The sequence below is a fragment of the Maniola jurtina genome, chromosome 25, assembly GCF_905333055.1.
Source record: "Maniola jurtina chromosome 25, ilManJurt1.1, whole genome shotgun sequence".
Classification (NCBI taxonomy): Eukaryota; Metazoa; Arthropoda; class Insecta; order Lepidoptera; family Nymphalidae; genus Maniola; species Maniola jurtina.
The window spans coordinates 3318248-3337452 of NC_060053.1; the positions used below are offsets into that span (position 1 = coordinate 3318248).

Below are 19205 nucleotides of genomic sequence, written 5' to 3' on the forward strand. Positions count from 1 at the left end.
AAGATTTGTTTTCACTTTGCTCAAATTACCCATTTGAGAATACAAGATTATATAAGATTTTACTATCGATGCATGTTCATTCCTGTTACAGCTCTCGGGAAAAACTTGGAATGTGATGCTGTGTCACTAAGCATTATGTTTTCGTTTTGCTCAAATTACATCGTTTTAGATCGCAAGACAGTATTAGATTAATTATTATTTATTAAAGCTTCATTCCTGCTACAGCTCCCGAAGAAAACAGTAGCCGCGCTCATAATTTTATCATAATAAATATCGAGTATTTTACTTGGTAAGTTATTATAATTATTTTATAACAATGTGCTGACTTTTAATAAAGCATGTATTTTTTTACCGTTATTTATTAATTATTTTTCTTTTTGTTTCAGAATTATGTCGACTCCTATCTTACCCAACGAAAATCTAACAAATCCTTTTTACTACGCACAAGATGTAAACGGGTTCGCGGAAACTGAATTTCAGAGACTTTGCGAGGATTTAGCTCAAAAACAAGCAGCAGAACCAGTTCAAGCATCTAGTAAGGAGATGAAAAAAAAGAAAAAATGCAGTTTATCACTATTGAAGCCTGTTTCACCCCCGACTTCTACATCAACATCCTATGTTATTCGCAAAGCAACTGGAAGACGGCTTCATTTAATAAAAATAAATATTTATGGACTAAATGGAGGAGAACAAGATGAAAATATAAATGGTGATACTCCTAGTGTTAGTGCACAGTATGTAGTCAAGGATAATTACGATGAAGTTATGGATGCTACAGAAAATTTGATAGGTAAAATAATGTCAAAAATTACTCACTCCATATAAATGTGAACTATTGTTGAAATGTAATTTGCTTATTTTTAAATATCATCATATTTTTTGTTTATAAAAATAGTGTTTTTTAGAGTAAGGAGCTGTAGCATGAATTCATTATTTATGAAATAAACGTGGTTTAAAGAATAAAATTGTTTTTTTAAATTTTAAATTATTAATTGAAAACATTATGATTGTACTAAGTACCTAATAATATTAACGTATTCCATGTAAATATTAGGTAGTACAATCAAGTTTTTTCAAATATTTCAAGGGTTCGATTCCCTTAAATGTAAAGGTTTTTTTAATTTTGCTTAATGTTTGCTTACTGCATTTTCATTTCTTGACCAAGGTGATAAGGATATAATGTTGAAATTGAAGGTCTATATAAACAAACGTAAAGGTCAGTAAGCAAACATTATCACCTGCTATGATATCACTATAACTCAAGTTATTGATCTCGATAAATATTAAAATAAAAAACTGAAAGGTAAAATAATAAAATGTCAGTGATGAGTAGTAAATATTTATTTCAATATTTGCATGCATACATGAACAATCAAAATTGCACAGTAATGAATAACATAAAATCTAGTACAAATTAACAACTAAAAAATTGTACTGTAGTGCCCCCACGGCAACGTTTTAAATTGCTTCTTTAAAATTTGTCTTTTATCATCTTCACTATTTAAAACTAACTTATTAATTTTTTGGGTATATACATTATGATTTTTAGATCTAATAACACACATATTCTTTCTGACTGATTGATTGTAGTATAACACATTTTTGTATTTATCTATATCCAACCTTTTGGTAACAGATGTTGTCACTCCTTTTGCCTTTTTAATAGACATTTTTTGTGATTCAATACAATACAATTTTGCTCGTAAGCCAACAAATTCAACAATAACATCTCCACCCATCTCATCTTTAAAAAACCCCGGAATTTTCATATTTGCTTGAGGGATATTGTAAACATTTTTATCGCTAAAATTGCTGGTATCGAAAAACTTAATATTCTTTTTCATGTCTGAATAAAAATCATCAGTATATATGCGATATAGTAAGCTATCAGTATCAGTATAACAAAGTTCAATATTTTCTTTATATAATGGTTTCATTATAGAATAGTGAAAGTTATATAAATGTGTTTTAGCTAACTCTAAAACAGTAAACCCCACATAAATTGGTCTATCCAAAATTAATTTCGTTTGTTCTAATTGGATTGCTACCAAATTATCTGTAAATATCGACAAACATTTAAAGTTAGGCGCACTTACATACTTTTCTGCTCCAATAATCCTGTTTGTCTTATTATTCTTATCTGTCCATGTATTAACAAGTTTTACATTTACTTGTTTTCTTTTATTTTCTATGGTTTTACCAAAAATAGCATTATTTTGTTTTTTGAAAAAGTCTTTTTCAAATTCAGACTCTGCTTTTTGCCTCAAAGAGGTATTCAATTCAATATATGGTTTCAAAAATTCTTTTTGTTCAAATGATAGAATTCTATGAATTTTTAACAATTTTAGACCGTTTTTAAGACATTCTTTTAAATGGATATAGTGAATAACATAGGAACATTTGTCGTATAAATTTGCAATAAGCTTGGCATTTCTATGACCAAAAGGTGTAAATTTTTCAGCAGCAAATGGTAAATCTGAGTGAGCGTCATGTATTTCAGATGGATAACTAAGATCTACTTCAAGTATATACCCAATGTTACTGTCAACAGTAATAGAATCAATTTCAAAAGTCTCAATTTGGTCTTTGTTCAAAAATTTAAAATTACTTGTAGGAAGTTTCATCATCATTGCATAACCATACAGGTTCACACAGTCTAAATATACCAAAAAGCTACTTGATTTGTTGATATCATAGTCAGACATATATTTATTGTTAGCTTTAGCATATCTTAATGAACACTGAGCTAGACCACCTCGTATACCTTTTTCAATCATTTGATACATCTCCACATCAGTTATAAGGTCTAATTTTACATTGGTATGCAAAAGCATTGCATCCCAACTTAAAGAAGGTGAAGAAACATAATAGCACGGATCTAAGCAATAGGTTGCTAAGCTAATTTTCCTGAATTTTTCAAAACTATCTGCTAGTAATAGTACATCACATTTTAAATATAAATCTGTATATTCGCCTAAATTTTTTATTTTAAAAGTTTTCCAAACTTTCAATGCATGTTTATAATCTTCTTCCGAAATAAGTTCTGAAGTAAGTTTATTAAAAAAATGTTTTCGTTTTGGTAACTCAGTTTCATCGTAACGTTTTAAAGAGTCTATATAATCATAGCAGTACACACCCTTTCTGCAAATCAAATCAAATAAATACTGATCACTGTAATACCTACGCAAGTTTACGAAGTCGTCTTGATGTAAAGATCTAGCTAATTTATCTAAGCTACAACTGAGAAAATTAAAAGAATCGATGAATTTCAGTTGAGCAGCAGTTTTTGAATCAACTGATATAAATTTTGTGAACGATATGTATTTTTCTTTATTTTTCGGAATAATATTTATACGACCGTTAATACTCGCTAACTCTTTAATAAAAAGATGGCAATCGTAATTACTTAAATTATGAAATATAATAGGTATAAAAGGACATTTCTTTGCACTCAACTTGCAAATGTTGTGAGCCGCGCCTCTATATTCCCCTGTAAAATGATCATGATCTGCCACAATTTTATCTGTGGATGTAAATTTTTGTTTACATATACAGCAAACTTTTGCATTATGAAAACATTTCTTTTCAGTTTCAGTAAGTAGTTTCATGGGATTATTTTCTAACAAAATTGCATGTAATCGTTTGACATCATTTGAAATTGTTTCTACAAATTTTTGAGCACAGTTAGCTCCTATGTATGAAACCAGTTCATTATGTTCAGGTTTAGATTCACAACAAATATAGTACGCGAAAGATGTGGCTTCATGAACCTGTATGGTTTCAGTATGCCCAGATTTACTTTTATCAGAATATTCTCTTAATAAACTTTCAAAATCACCATAAATCACAATTGGTATTCTTTGAGTTCTTTCATAATTATCAAAATATAATTTACTATTTTTCTCTGGAAGAACAGTTTTAATTCTAGCACAATTATGTTTGCATAATTTTTCTTCTGAATTGAAATAAATGAAGCACTCCTCACATAAAAAAATTTTAGACTTATTTTTAGTAAGTTGACTATGAACCAACCGTTCAAAGTTTCTTATCAAACAAAAATGTCTTTTATTGTTTTTAGTAATGTAAAGCAAATTAACATGAACAAGTTTACGCTTGCTGGTTTTGTACAGAGGTCCGTTAATATCACCATTTTTTTCTAAACTGTATATATTAACACTTATGTCAGAATTATTTTTTTCAAATAATGTGATATCCTCAAAAGATGGTGGAAACGACATACCATCTATTTTTAAAACTTTTGAATAATGAGGATATGAAGATACTCTATTAAAGTTTTTATTGGTGGGATACATATGTGCTAATATACTCCACAGAAAACACTTATCATCACTATTTTTAATATTTACACAAGATCTAGTTTTCAGAATTTTTATTGGTAGTGGAATATAGGAGCCTGTCCTTAAAGGATTGTATTTATTAATGTTTACTTCTAAATTATTCAAAGAGTCAAAAGACCAGCCTGATTCTGAATGTTCAAACTCTGATAATTTGTTAAGCAGGCTTTTTACACACTCTAAATATATATTTTTTATGTTTGTGGATTGAAAAATTTGTACATATTTAGTATTAAACGACTTCAAAGATTTTTCATTATTTTTTGGCAAAGTAAAAGTCGCAAATAATTCAAAATTTATTTTAAGAGCATTATGTTTCTCAAGACTTCTTTTTACTAAATTACATATCGTATTTACAACTTCAGATAAAAATTGCTCAGGTAACAAAAATTTTTTTGATGGACATACACGATAGCTTAGTATTCTGTTCTTAAAAGCAGTTCCAATTATTTGAACATTATCGAATTCTGTGCGAAGTAAACAATTAGACTTATGAATATAACTTTTCTTGTGTGAAAAGTATTTTGGCACTGTTATATTACAAATATCACAAAAAGTCATTATGAGATTATACTAAGTAAGAGTACTTATTATTTGAAGTTAGTAAAATGCAGTTAAAATTTTCATGCTGGGTATAGTGTAGGTTTAACCCCTTTAAAATCTTCCTTAGCAGCAGCGACCAAGCGATTCGTTGCCTGCCAAATTTCTGAGTTGGTATCCATACATGACTTATAAGTAAAAAGGGCGTGACGCCATCGATTACCCGGGCTTATCTTTGATGCTTCAGCAGCGTTATAGATGCGGAGTTCTAAGTAATAATCGCCTTCCGTTATTAATTTCTCTGGTTTTCGCTGTGTAGAATACCCTGATGCTATTTTCTTGGTGATAAAATTTTTAAGTGGTTCAAGCTTTTGCACCACTTCTTCTTCGTACTGAAAAGACAAAAATAATATTTTTAGTTATTAAAAAATATTAACTCAGTTAATAAAATGTTTATTAATAAATTGTTTATAGGTTTCCATCAATAAGTTCAACAACCCAGAGTTGAGTTGCGAAACCTTCCCTAAAGCTAACAATTTATTTGATCCAGCTCAAGAATTGAACTTGAGACCTTAGGCTCCATATTCAAACGTGCTAAGCTAATATTAACTAATAATTAAATAATTAAATATAATGATGTAAAAAACCATTAATATCTTCTTAAAGGGTTTAGTTGATGCTTATATTCAGTCAGAATTCTAATATTTCTTGAAAACAATTGTAATAATATTATATTTACAGTAAAAATAAAGTGTAATAACTCACCTCAGACTCCCATGAAGGACGTGCAGCCTTGACAGGCTTTTTTTGAAGCGCTTTCTTACGCTTTACAGGTGGTTCCGGTTCAGATTCTGAATCTGACTGCCGCTTTTTTGATTTCTTCAATTTATTGAGTGATTTACTCTTTGAAGTTGAATTTGAAGTTATAGGTAATTCGTCATCCGAATTAAAAGGATTATTACTAAAGTTCGAAGCCCTGTTATAGAAAAAACATTTTTTTAATGTTGTTACATCATACTATTATCTAGTTCTGAAACAATTAAAGATTTTTTGGTGAAATGAAATTTAAACATGTATGTACTTAATGTAACTTTTTAAAATACTATTAGGTAAGAAGTTAATATTAAAAAAAATATTATTTCTCTGTAGATGCAACAACTCTTTCGTTAAAATATGTAAAAAATAAAAAAAATAAAAAAAATACATACATACTGAAGCTAAACAACTGCTTTTTGAAATTTAAAAAATGATTTTTTAAGTGAATTAAGTAAACGTTTGCTCGTTGAAGTGCTCACAAAAGAAATGCGTAGTGAAAACAGTGCTTACAGAATTTAGGTTCTTCTAATAGTCAATCAATAAAGTCAAAAGTTCATAGTATTTGCATAGAATAATGACTCTTAAACATAAAAGTAATTAGAATGACATTCAAAGATCTCATTATTACACACATACATAAGATGCCGCATGCATGTTTAGGATTCCCTATTAGGAAGCAAACTGCAAATATGCAATCCTGCAATACAAGTCATTAGACACCGAAAAAGAATCACTTTTAGTTAACACATGATGTATCCCGACTATACCTACTTTGATATTATTTTTTAACACTCATGGCGTCTGTTCTGTATTTCTACATTAGATAAGTATGCATATTATGCACTATGTAGGTAATGTTTACAGCAGTTGAAATAGTGTAATGCCAAAATACAATATAATATTTCATTAGTTACTTACCAAAAGCGGATCGATTAATAATAATTTTATAAAAATTATCGCCCATTTAGAGAATAAAAAGTACTTATACTTACTTATATGAAATATGATTTTATCGGCAAAAATAGTTAGGTAGAAAGGTGTTAATGTAAGTATTTTATGGAATAGTAGGTCTATCAACCGAACTCGATCTACTCTATGAGTCATGATAGCATAGTGATTAAGACGTCCGCTGCCTCCGGTTATAAGTCGGGCAGGGGTTCGATCCCGGGCATGCACCTCTGACTCGGACACTTACTTTAGTGGGATACCATAACACTAGAATGAATGAATGAATTGGATGAACCTTAATACTACAACACTTGAATTTTAACCTTCTATTATAAGAGTGTGGTTAGTAATTATTATTGATACTTATATACCGACATACTTACCTGTTCCGGCATAGCATGCTTTCCATCCTAAACTGACACACCACTTACCATGTTTTGAATACTTGAATAAATGAATGAATGAATGATTGAACGATCGTCTTTGAACCTTTATACCGCAACACTTGAATTTTCGATAAGGGAGTGTGGTTACTAATTATACTTATATTAATAAACTGACAAACGTACCTGTTCCGGTTTAGTATGCTTCCATCTTAAACTGACACACCACTTACCATGAGTTGAATACTCGAATAAATGAATGAATGAATGATTGAATGATTGATCGATTGTCTTTGAACCTTTATACCGCAACACTTGAATGTTCGGTAAGGGAGTGTGGTCACTAATTATACTTATATTAATAAACTGACAAACGTACCTGTTCTGGTTTAGTATGCTTCCATCTTAAACTGACACACCACTTACCATGAGTTGAATACTTGAATAAATGAATAAATGAATGATTGAATAATTGAACGATCGTGTTTGAACCTTTATACCGCAACACTTGAATTTTTACTTTACGATAAAGGAGTGTGGTTACTAATTACTTATATTAATAAACTGACATACCTGTTCCGCTTTAACATGCTCCCATCTTAAACTGAACCTCCGCTTAACATAAATTTGAGATGAGTGCTACATTAATTGCATTAGGTAGGTTCTTAAGGGTTCCAGTACAAAATATAAATTATTCTAAATAATCTAATCGATGCTTAAGAATAGAATTTCTATAAAATATTCCAACTCAGTATCGTAACTAGTTGCATCACTTAAGAATGTGCTAAATCAACCATTGAATCATCTTTCTACATGAGTTAGTAACAATAACCTGATCATTCTCTTGTAACTGATATCTATTGTGAAAATATTGTGTGTTCTAGCTTAAGTCTTATAGATCCGGCGCGCGCTGGCGCGCCGCGTCATCTAGAGACTTGAGCTAGAACACACAATATTACCCTACTGGCTGATGATGATGATGATGATGATGAAAGCTACTAGGGCTAGTCTTATAAATAGAGGGATGAACAACTTACCGTCACCACTTCCAGACCCTTGTCCTGAACCAGATCCGCTGATGATATCTCCGATTCCCGAACCCTCACCCCTTTCCACTTCTAATGTTGATACCTGGATCAATGGAGTCAAATTTTAGAATTGCGCCTTACCGGCATTACTAGTATAATCAAACCGGCGGGCTCGGAGCTAATAGCTCTAGAAATCCCAATCAGTCCTTCTTTAGAACTGATAAAATAACCACGCGTTTACACCTACCTAAACTTAAATTTAAAATTATTATGGTTATCTTGTTACTTGTTTCATTTATATATTATTACTAGCTGTGCCCGCGACTTCGTTCGCGTGGAATCAGCGCGCTTTATACAGCCACGGACGCTCAGGCGCGAGGCGTGTAGTACGTACTCTGTACGTTAAAAATGTTCGCCGTGATTCTTTAAATTGACATAACTTTTTTATTTATGAACCGATTGACATGAAATAAACACTAAATGTTAAGTGAATCTTACTACAATATATTCGTGAAAACCGTATCTAAATCGAATAAGCCGTTTCTGATATTAGCGTGCACAAACACACAGACAAACAGACAAAAAAAATTAATTACAATTTCGTGTTCGGCATCGATATAATACTACTACTAATAATACTATTAATAACCCCTGCTACTTTTTTTTTATATATTTCCATTGTACAGACACCACTTTTCTACAATTTTATTATATGTACAGTGCTAAGAAAAAATATAGACTCAAGCAGATATAGAACTTTAATTAAAAAGATAGTAATGATACATTAAATAAAATATGTTAGTAAAGTACTACAAGTAGTATTAAAACCTAACATTATATTTATTCTTGTTTGTTTTTAATAATAACGATTTTTTTTTAAAACATAGTCTACGACATGCCACAAACCCTGAGAAAAATTATAAACTCAAATGTCTTTTTTAATTCAATTTTAATTAATATTTGGTCCATTTTCCCTTATTTTTAAGTACATCTATCAGTCTATCAGGCATACTGTCTACCAACTTCATCAAAACAGAACTTGAAATTTCAGCCCATGATAACTCCAGTCTTTCTTTTAGTTGGTGAACATTCGCGATTGGTGCCTTATTTTGGTCATAAATCTTCCTTGCTAATATGCCCCACACATTCTCCATTGGACTGAGATCGGGGCTTGCAGGCGGCCACTCCAATATCTGAATCCCAAACTCTTTAAACCATTGAATAGTAGTAGAAGCTGCATGACATGGTGCATTGTCTTGTTGGAAAATTACATTGGAATCTTCAATTATGGTGATAAAAGGCAATAAGTAATCATGAAGCAAATTCTGATAACCAGCAGCGTTCATTCTACCTTTTATATAGGCTAATTCGGTTTTCTGAAGTCGGGAGATACCAGCCCAAACAATGACAGATCCTCCTCCCTGAACTCGTCGTGACATAATTTTTTTTTCGAATCTTAAATCGTGCCAATAATAACTGAAACCGTCGGGTCCATCAAGATTAAATTTTTTTCGTCACTAAAAATCACATGCTGCCAAGTATCCGAATTTCTAATGTACTTTTCTGCAAATGCAAGTCGAGCTGCAATATGATGTGACTTCAATACCGGTTTTCTTAAATACTTCTGATACTTGAAGTGTTCAGACTGTACAGCCCATTTCCACACGAGGCTAGGATGGCAGTTCAAGTTAAATTGGCGTACCAGGCTTGAAGATGACATCCCCGTTTTAGAAAGTTCTCTCAACACAGCTCGTTTTACAGTAGGGGCGTATTTAGAAGGTCGCCCTGATCGTTTTTTCTTGCCATAATTTTCAATCCCCTGTTTCAAAAAGTTTTTAACTACACTTTGAGATCTACAAATCGCACTTGCTATCTCTCTTTGCGTTTTCCCACAACTTCTTAAGTCAATGATTCTTTGTTTTTCAATATCGCTCAATTGTTTACCACGGGGCATAGCGAAGTGGAACAAAACTGATTATAATAATAACAAAATGAAACTAATCAAGATTAACTGAACCTAAAACGATGCCGAAAAAAACACAACGTTACTCCAGGACTTCCCGATAGAGACTGAGTTTATTATTCGTCACAGCTTACATACGGCTTACGAGCAACTGTTACGCAATATTGCGCAATAAAAATACTTACAACAAAAATTATTATTAATTTATAACAAGTGTGTTGTATTTTATGGTTTTCATATTGTTTGGTAATATTTAGTTTATTAACAATGTAGTTAAGTTCAAATATTAAGTTGAGTCTATATTTTTTCTTAGCACTGTATAGACAAGTTGTGTCCCTTATGTGCAGTTATAATAATGGCAAATCAAAAAATACATCTATTTGAAAACCCTATGCAGTTCTAGAATATTTTCTTTGTTTGCGGGCAGTATAATAAATTTTTAGCTTTAAACAAGTAGTCGTTAGGTTGAGTTTTACTCGCACGCATTAGGACTCACGACCGTTCAAAATATAAAGCACTATTGTTAAAAAGTTTTATTGCTAGCCCTTAGGGGCCCTTAGCTGGCCTGTTTGACTATACCTATTACTATTAAATTGAATACTAAACATTATTTATTTATAAGACGCTATGAGTTAGAAAACAATAAAATCCGTGTAATCAAAAACATTACAGTATTTCTAACTTTCCTTCGGGCCTTTAGAAAACTTTCCTTCGGGCCTTTAGAAAATTTACCTTCGGGCCTTTAGAAAACTTACCTTCGGGCCTTTAGAAAAATTTACCTTCGGGCCTTTAGAAAGTTACCTTCGGGCTTTTAGAAAACTTACCTTATAGAAGAGCAGCACGAAGTTGATACAGAAGGCGAGTACGAGAGCCACGTACTTCAGGTTGTAGAAATTTCTCGCGAGGAAAGACACGGCGCGCTTTGTGTATTGCGACAGATCCACTTGAGATAACGCTGACGGAGCGGGGCCTTGTACTGCCTGTAACACCAAAACGAAATAAAGTGTAACTAAAGCCCGACTGGACATCCGTATCAGTCCTATAGGTCCTACAGTTCTTGCAATTCACGAAGGCGAGTGGCTCATGCTTGTGTTGAAGTCGTATCGATACTATACTACTATAGAATACGCGGTCTTGGGGGTGTACGAACACCAAATCCATCCATCCATCCATCTCTACCCAGGGAAAGAAGTTAATATAGCTCTCTCTCTGCGTTGCCATACAAATGAAAAGGACGACAATCTTAGTGGGCGTTAACCAGTTTGAATCACCAACCAATCATAAACGAAACTGTGTTTTCGAATTGAATTTCGAAAATATTTTCGAATTTAATTTCTTCCACTCTTCGAATCAACTTCCAAAGGCCCTAATTACAATGCAGCTCTTTAAACGAGAATCTTTTTAAAACTTATTTAGAAATTTTCCTTGAAAAGTAGTAAAAATATTATCATAAAAATTATAAGCAAAGTTGTAGGTACCTATTCTACTCGCTTTACAACCTCTCGCACTGCCAAGGGTCACTGGTAGAGATTTCATAGAGATAAGTGCTTCCCTGTCCACTTTTTCTTTTTTTCTCTTTATTGTTACAACTTTCTTTTCTTTATTGTTACAAAATAGCTTCCAATAAGTAGGAAGTTTTCATTTCAGGCCATCTTGTTACAAACCTTTTTGTTTTCGGCTTCGATAGCGGACATGGCAGCTTGTTGTACCGCCTGGGCTTCCATTCGTTCCTGAGCCTGCTTCTTAGCTTGCTCGCCACTGTAACCGAAAAACATAAGCAGGTAATATATTTATATGTATATATGTGTGTATGTGTATGTTTGTCACTCCTTCACGCAAAAACTACTAAACAAATTGGGCTGAAATTTGGAATGAAGATAGATTATACCCTGGATTATCACATGGGCTACTTTTTATCTTGGAAAATTAAAAAGTTCCTACGGGATTTTTAAATTTTTTAAAACCTACATCCTCTAGTCCTAAATGAATATACTTACCCAAGTAGATCAATAAGAGAAGGTGGTTGCTGTTCCTCTGTATGCTCAGTGCTCTCATCTGGTGACACTTCCGCTTCCTCGCCTGATGACGGAGTGGACGCGGTCGGAGACTCGTGCGGCTTCACTTGTATCCTAAACAACGAATAGTACTGAAATTATATACATTCCCTATTATCCATAAATGCGAAAGTGTGTCTGTCTGTCTGCTACCTTTTCACGACCCAACAGTTTAACCGATTCTGACGTTTGGTACAGGGTTAGTTAAATATCCCGGGGACGGACATAGGCTACTTTATATCCCGGAATATCAAAGAGTTCCCGCGGGATTCCTAAAGACCCATCCGCTTAACCGATTTGTATGAAATTTGGTACCTAAGTAGCTTGCGACCCTGCAATCGAAACAGGCAACTTTTTATACCGGAAAATCAAATCTAAATTCACGCGGACGAAGTTGCGGCCATCCTCTAGTTTATTATAAATGCGAAAGTGTGTCTGTCTGTTTGTCTGTCTATCTGTCTGTCTTTTTAGTTGGAGGTCCCAGGAGTTTGGAATTTTATAAATTCTAAATCTCTGGTCTGGTCTGGTGGGAAGCTTCGGCCGTGGCTAGTTACCACCTTACCGACAAAGCCGTGCCGCCAAGCGATTTAGCATTCCGGTTGGATGCCGTATAGAAACCAAAGGAGTATGGGTTTAATAACCCTTCCAGGTTAGTCCGCTTCCATCTAAACCATCACTTACCACCAGGTGAGATTGCAGTCAAGGGCTAACTTATATTAGATTAAAAAAAACAAGATAAGAACTTACTGGCCATTGTCTTCTTTAGTAATATCCAGTCCGAAAGCCGAAACTTGCATTTGCCCGGTGTCGTCCGCCGCTGGCAATGCCGGCAGGTGTCTCATAGGACCTGAATAGTTGAACTAATTTTAACAAGATATAGTTAAATAGCACTAAGCCCGACTACTACCCGCGAACTGCGGATAGATAGATTTTTTTTTTACGATACCTATCTATCTATCCGCAAATTAGATATTCAGAATTTTTCCCCCTTTAATTTGATATCGATACAACAGCAAAAAAAAATTGGAGACTTCCATTTTTTTTTTGGATGTCCGTCCGTTGATCCGTCAGGTCAATTTTTTTCGTATTAAATGTAGCCTATATCACCCGGACTATAATAACGAATCAATTGACACCTCATTCATCAAAATCAGCCCAGTATTTTAGGCGCTACGGTGGAACACATAAAATCTGGATACATGTATACATACATACATCCATACACACACATAGATATACTGCTAAAATCATAACCCTTCCTTTTGATTTTGCCGTAGTCGGGTATAACATACCAAATATGAAAATGTGAGCAAGGAGAGATTGACTCTTTTTAACCCCCGACCCAAAAAGAGGGGTGTTATAAGTTTGACGTGTGTATCTGTGTATCTGTCTGTGGCATCGTAGCTCCTAAACGAGTGATCCGATTTTAATTTAGTTTTTTTTTGTTTGAAAAGTGGCTTGATCGAGAGTGTTCTTAGCTATAATCGAATAAAATCGGTTCAGCCGTTTAAAAATCACCTCTTTTCTAGTTTTATAGAGGTTTTTGTGTCGGGGGTTTTAAATTTTGAGTTATATTATTTAAGTTCTGCATAAAGCAACATTAGTATCGCTTTCGTATATACATTGCTCAAGTTATTTATATACAATGTCATAATAATTTTATGTTGGTGTGCGAGAGTAGTGTAAATAAAAAAAAAAATAAGTTACCTGTTAATCCAAAAGCAGATTTTTGTTAAATATTAATTGTATTAAGAATTTTGTTACTCATAAATCAAGTTCTTAATCTGCATGAAATCAAATAATCGTTTTTTTATAATTAAATTTTGCTTGTTAAACCTGCTTTGGCGGTTTAGTTTGGCAGTCCTTATGTACATGCGTTCAGTCAATGTGATCTAAAAGAATTTATTGTAATTTTTAAGGTTCCGTCCTGAAAGGTGCCACGGCACCCTATTATTAAACCTCCGCTGTCCGTCCGTCCATCCGTCCGTCTGTTTATCAGTGGGCTGTATCTCATAAACCAGGGACAACCCATCGGTGCTCCCACGGAAACCTTCCACTAACCTCTCGGTCACATAGGACGAATCGTGGGAGAGCGCCCGTTCGGTACCTACTTGCTCTAGGCGTTTTTCATGGCATATCTCATGAACCGCAAGAGGCAGAGACTTGAAATTTTCTCAGAATGTATATAAACAAACTAGAAGATGCCCGCGACCGATTCATACAAATCGGTTAAGCGAATGGGTTTTTGGGAATCCCGTGGGAACTCCTTGATTTTCCGGGATAAAAAGTAGCCTATGTCCGTCCCCGGGATATAAGCTAACCCTGTAACAAATTTCGTCAAAATCGGTTAAACTGTTGGGCCGTGAAAAGGTAGCAGACAGACAGACAGACAGACAGACAGACAGACAGACACACTTTCGCATTTATAATATTATAGTATGGATTTCAAAATGGCCGCCATATAAATCAAAAAGTACATAATCTTGTATGATGGCAGGGACCCTTCGTGTGCGAGTCCGACTCGCAATTAGCCAATTTTTTTATTATATTTATGGACCTTTCTTCCTGTCTGGATAAAATTAACTAGGTAACTATACCTCAAACCTTAAAACGCCGTTTTCTCGAAACTGCCATATTTCGATTACCACAGCAATGTTCCTTAGGTTAAAATTAATTGCCATGGCAGTGTATTAGCTAACAGGTTAAAAATAATAGGCCTTTGTATAGATCCAATGACTGAACGCATAGCCGAAGCGGTGCTGCATCCCACACGTACGTTATCATCTGTTCTGTTCTTACTTTGCGGGAATGTTCTGTGTAGGAGCGAGAGCTTCAACTGACCGATTTTCTCCTCTTCCGTCGGCTCCGGCGGAGGCTCGTCCGTCACCGGCCCTCGCATCAACCCGAGGAGGACTCCGAAGATGTACCTGCGTTACATTCTACTTAGACTGAGATCTATAGAGCACACTTTGACTTTGCTCAGTCAGTAAGTCATTGTTTTGCGTTGTGCGTTGAACTCATTCAACTTAAAGAATCGCGATATCTCAGGAATGGTGATTCTTAGAATAAAATATATAAAACAATTTTTGTAAATAATTTTATGATCTGCAACTTTTGTTTGACCTATTTTTTAATAAAACCTTAAACCGAAAACCGAGACTTTTGACTTTTGACCTTTGACATTGAATAATTTCTTTAGCAGAGGGATCAAGGAGAACTTTTGATATTTTATTTGTAATGATGTATCAAAGGTCTCCACCAATATTTAGTACTGTGGGAGTTGCAAACCTTCCATTATTTCTATGGCTAATTTGACCGGACTAAACTTATCCACAGATTACATAATATGATTGATTTGTTAATTTCAGCCGATAGACAGTATATACATATAGATAGCTATTAGGGCATAGACTAAAACATGTATGTAGGTACAATACGCAACAGCTCGGAATGCCAATCGGGGATGGAACGCCTCGCACGCACTGCGCTAACAGGATGCAGGCGAGTGCGGGTGTGAGGGGCCTCATACCCTCATACCCCGATTGCCATCTCAGCCTGTCGCGTACTATGCTACCTAAGTTTAAAGATAGGTAACAAAGCAAAGGTAGCTACACATTGCAGATCTAAACACAATGTTGAGATTAAGACATTAAGACATAAAAAATAAATAAAAAACACGTTATCATCTACTTACTAGGTGAAAATGGTGAATCGGAAATAGAAACTGATAAGGTAGGTGATAAATTAACGTTAATAGATTTTAATTTACGGTGCAAGAGACTCTCTTCCGAAAATAGAGAAAAATCCAACAAGCAAAGTTTAGAAGAAGGGATTAAATTCTGGTCAAACTGTTATAATTAGGAGTGCCTAGTCTTAGGGTGAAATATATAGAACGTACTTTGACTTTGCTTATAATGAACACAAGAACAAAGTGTCATAAAATAATAACTAACGATAAACTAAGAAATATGTCAATGGACGGACTCTTAGATATAAGAACTTTTATAAGTTTAGGTTAACATTTACTTATTAGCTTTACTCGTAGGCTAGATTGTAATTCTAATAAAGTACTGCTGTCAGTACTTTATGGTTATATAAAAAAAAAACTTTGACTTTGCATAGACTTAAGCTTCAGTTAAAACGAGATGGTTTTATGTCAGCAGTATATCGCTCTCTCATATTAACAGTGTCTTAAGTCTTAGGAGTTTCCCTGAAGGATAAGATCCGAAATGAGATTCGTAGGAGAACCAAGGTCACTGACATAGGCCAAACTATTAGCAAGCTGAAGTGGCAGTGGGCAGGCCATGCCTGTCGTAGAGGCGATGGCCGTTGGTGCCGGAAAATCCTTGAGTGGAGACCGCGTTTAAGCAAGCGTAGTGTGGGACGCTCTCCAGCACAATGGACCGACGATATAAAGCGGCTGGCGGGAAGTGGCTGGATGAGGAAGGCTGAGGACCGGGTGTGGTGACGCTCTATAGGGAAGGCCTATGTCCAACAGTGGACGTCCACAGGCTGATGATGATGATGAAGTCTTACAAAGTCAACGTGCGCTCAATAGATCTCAACCTTAAAGTCAGTGGAACAAGTAGGTAGAGGTACTTAAGAGAAGTGAAAAGAGGAGTGTAAAGAAAAATTTAAGAAGCGTGTATGAAACAAAAACACATTCAGACAATATACAATTGATGCAATTTACCAATGACTATGCGCCACGTTGCGTGAAATGAGACATTAATATGATTATATTCAATGTGGAAACATACTTATAACTGGCGATCTGACTTGATACAACGTGACTAGAATCACACTAGGTACGGTCGGCTTCAGAATTCGAGTAGCGAATCTGTGCAACTGTTGCATCAAAAATCTGTTGCACTTATGGCCTTTTTTCTATAAACACGCCACACACACCTAACGCATGTGCATAACCGTGCCACGCGAATATGACCAGTAAGGTGCTAAACGACTTACGGCATTTGACTGTATATGCGATATCAAGGGAGTTTATAGTTTTGATTTACATTTACAAAATTGTTCACGAATTTAACATATTTTAATAATTTTTGGTTACCACTCCGGTATAGGTACGGTAGGCCTCAGAATTCGAGTAGCAATTCCGCCTAACTATTGCATCAAAAACCTGTGGCATTACCTTTTTCTACAAACACGCCATACACATTGTGTGCGTTGAAACAGCGATCACACAGAGATATAACCGTGCTACGCGAATATGATAACAAAGGTGCTAAACGACTTACGGCATTTGACTGTTAGTCGCACTTATTACCTTTTTCTACAACCACGCCATACACATTGTGTGTGTTGAAACAGCGCTCACACAGAGATTGTATAGCCGTGCCACGCGAATATGATAGCTTAGGTGCTAAACGACTTACGGCATTTGACTGTACATACAGATCGAACACCATTTAACCCTTCTTTTGAGTTGCAGTCGGGTAAAAAGTAGGATAACGTATGAAACTCACCTGATAACAACGACAGCGCCATAGCCTAAATAGTAGAAGAGATAGAAGAACATTTTGAAGAAGCCAATAAATAATTCAGCAGGCGGCATCTGCTGTAGATCTGCGATTCTCTGCTTTATGTTGGAGGGGGATAGAGACGAAAATGCCGTGGAGATGCCGTCCTTGACCGACTGGAAACCACGGCGGAATGGATCTTTTCCCGCTCTGAAATGAAAAAAAGTGATGGTTTTAACTTCAATCCAATTTTGATAAATATTATTTATACATGAGATAGAAAAACAGGTAGAACTGGTCTCAGAGGGCGCCACAAGAGGTCAGCCAATGTCAAATTAAAATTAAAAGACCAGACGCGTGAGTCATTTCAAATATGTCCTCACAAAATTATATCCTCCCAGAAGTAAGGTCATTTTACCTTATCTCTAAATTACTGGGAAGTATTAAAAATATGAAAGACCGTTTTCTCCTCATGCCAGAAGATGTATTCAAAGAATTATTCGGCATTCCTACCCTTAAATTAGAGAAAAAAAATAGGCAACTATACTGACCTTTCTTCCTCATCGTCACCCATATATACATGATAAGCCTCCCTGTTCTTCAGACCACCAGCCGCTTCCTCTGACACGGCCATCAGACCAGAAGCATGCGTCATTTCAAAGATGGCGTCTTCACAGAAGTTGACAAAGGCTTCCAACTTCTCCTTATCACCACCTTCTGTTACAATGCTATAGAAGAACGCGCGTTTCGATTCCTACGGAAGAATTTTTCGTTATTAAAAAAATTCAATGTGTGCCAACGATAGTAGAGTTATTCATCATCATGATCAACCCATCACCGGCCCACTACTGAACACGTTTCATCTCTCACCGTGAGAAGGGTTCAGGCCAAAGTCAGCCACGCTGGCCTAGTGCGGATTGGCAAGCTTTTCACAACTTTGAGAACATTATGTAGAACTCTCAGGCATGCAGGTTTTCCTTTACCGTTAAAGCAAATGATATTTATTGAAATCTAGATTGTCATAAAGTCTTAATTTTCAATTTTGATGAATCCAAAGAGCTGTAAAGTCTATGTAAATGAAGCATATTGTTTTGATTTCTATTTTTTCGAGACATCAACAGATGTTCTTCAAATAATAAATTATAGTCTTACCTTGATCTGAGGTTTCTCCCACTGTTCAATATTGGACTCCTTGATCTCGAAGTAAACACGCTCGATCCTCTTGGATCCACCCATTATCTCGATACGACCCAAGAATGGCTCGAAATAGTTCAGCACAGATCCAGCCGTCTCCAGAAACCGAGCGAGCCTAATGACAAAAATATATGAGAATATATCAAAATGGTTATAACAAAAGAGCGTATGTGAAAATATGCCATTTCTAGTTTTTAATGCAATTGATAGAAAAAACAAGCTCCATAATGTCGCTTAGGTCTAATATTTACCTAGACCGAGACATGTTTCAAATGTCAGCCTTAATTGCCTATGCCAATTACAGGGACGCAAGCTACCTCGGTACCAAATTTCATACAAATCGGTTAAGTGGATGGGTTTTTGGGATTCCCGTGGGAACTCCTTGATTTTCCGGGATGAAAAATTGCCTATGTCCGTCCCCGGGATATAAGCTAACCATGTACCAAA

General features: G+C 34.9%; 1 protein-coding gene across 41 annotated transcripts in view; it reads right to left on the reverse strand.

The window, feature by feature from the left end:
* LOC123878005 (ryanodine receptor) overlaps window positions 1–19205 on the reverse strand; it is a 141244-nt gene that overhangs the window by 14972 nt on the left and 107067 nt on the right. For 23 of the 41 annotated variants that reach the window (XM_045924982.1, XM_045924988.1, XM_045924983.1 and 20 more), the window contains 9 exons: window positions 18717–18873; window positions 18116–18318; window positions 17571–17774; window positions 14887–15014; window positions 12835–12934; window positions 12031–12162; window positions 11698–11791; window positions 10858–11016; window positions 8080–8173 (listed from right to left, as the gene is read on the reverse strand). In XM_045924982.1, coding sequence (XP_045780938.1) covers window positions 8080–8173; window positions 10858–11016; window positions 11698–11791; window positions 12031–12162; window positions 12835–12934; window positions 14887–15014; window positions 17571–17774; window positions 18116–18318; window positions 18717–18873 — 1271 coding nt within the window. The remainder of the gene's footprint in view (window positions 1–8079; window positions 8174–10857; window positions 11017–11697; window positions 11792–12030; window positions 12163–12834; window positions 12935–14886; window positions 15015–17570; window positions 17775–18115; window positions 18319–18716; window positions 18874–19205) is intronic. The other 18 variants (XM_045925020.1, XM_045925013.1, XM_045925023.1 and 15 more) reach the window with 3 other exon arrangements.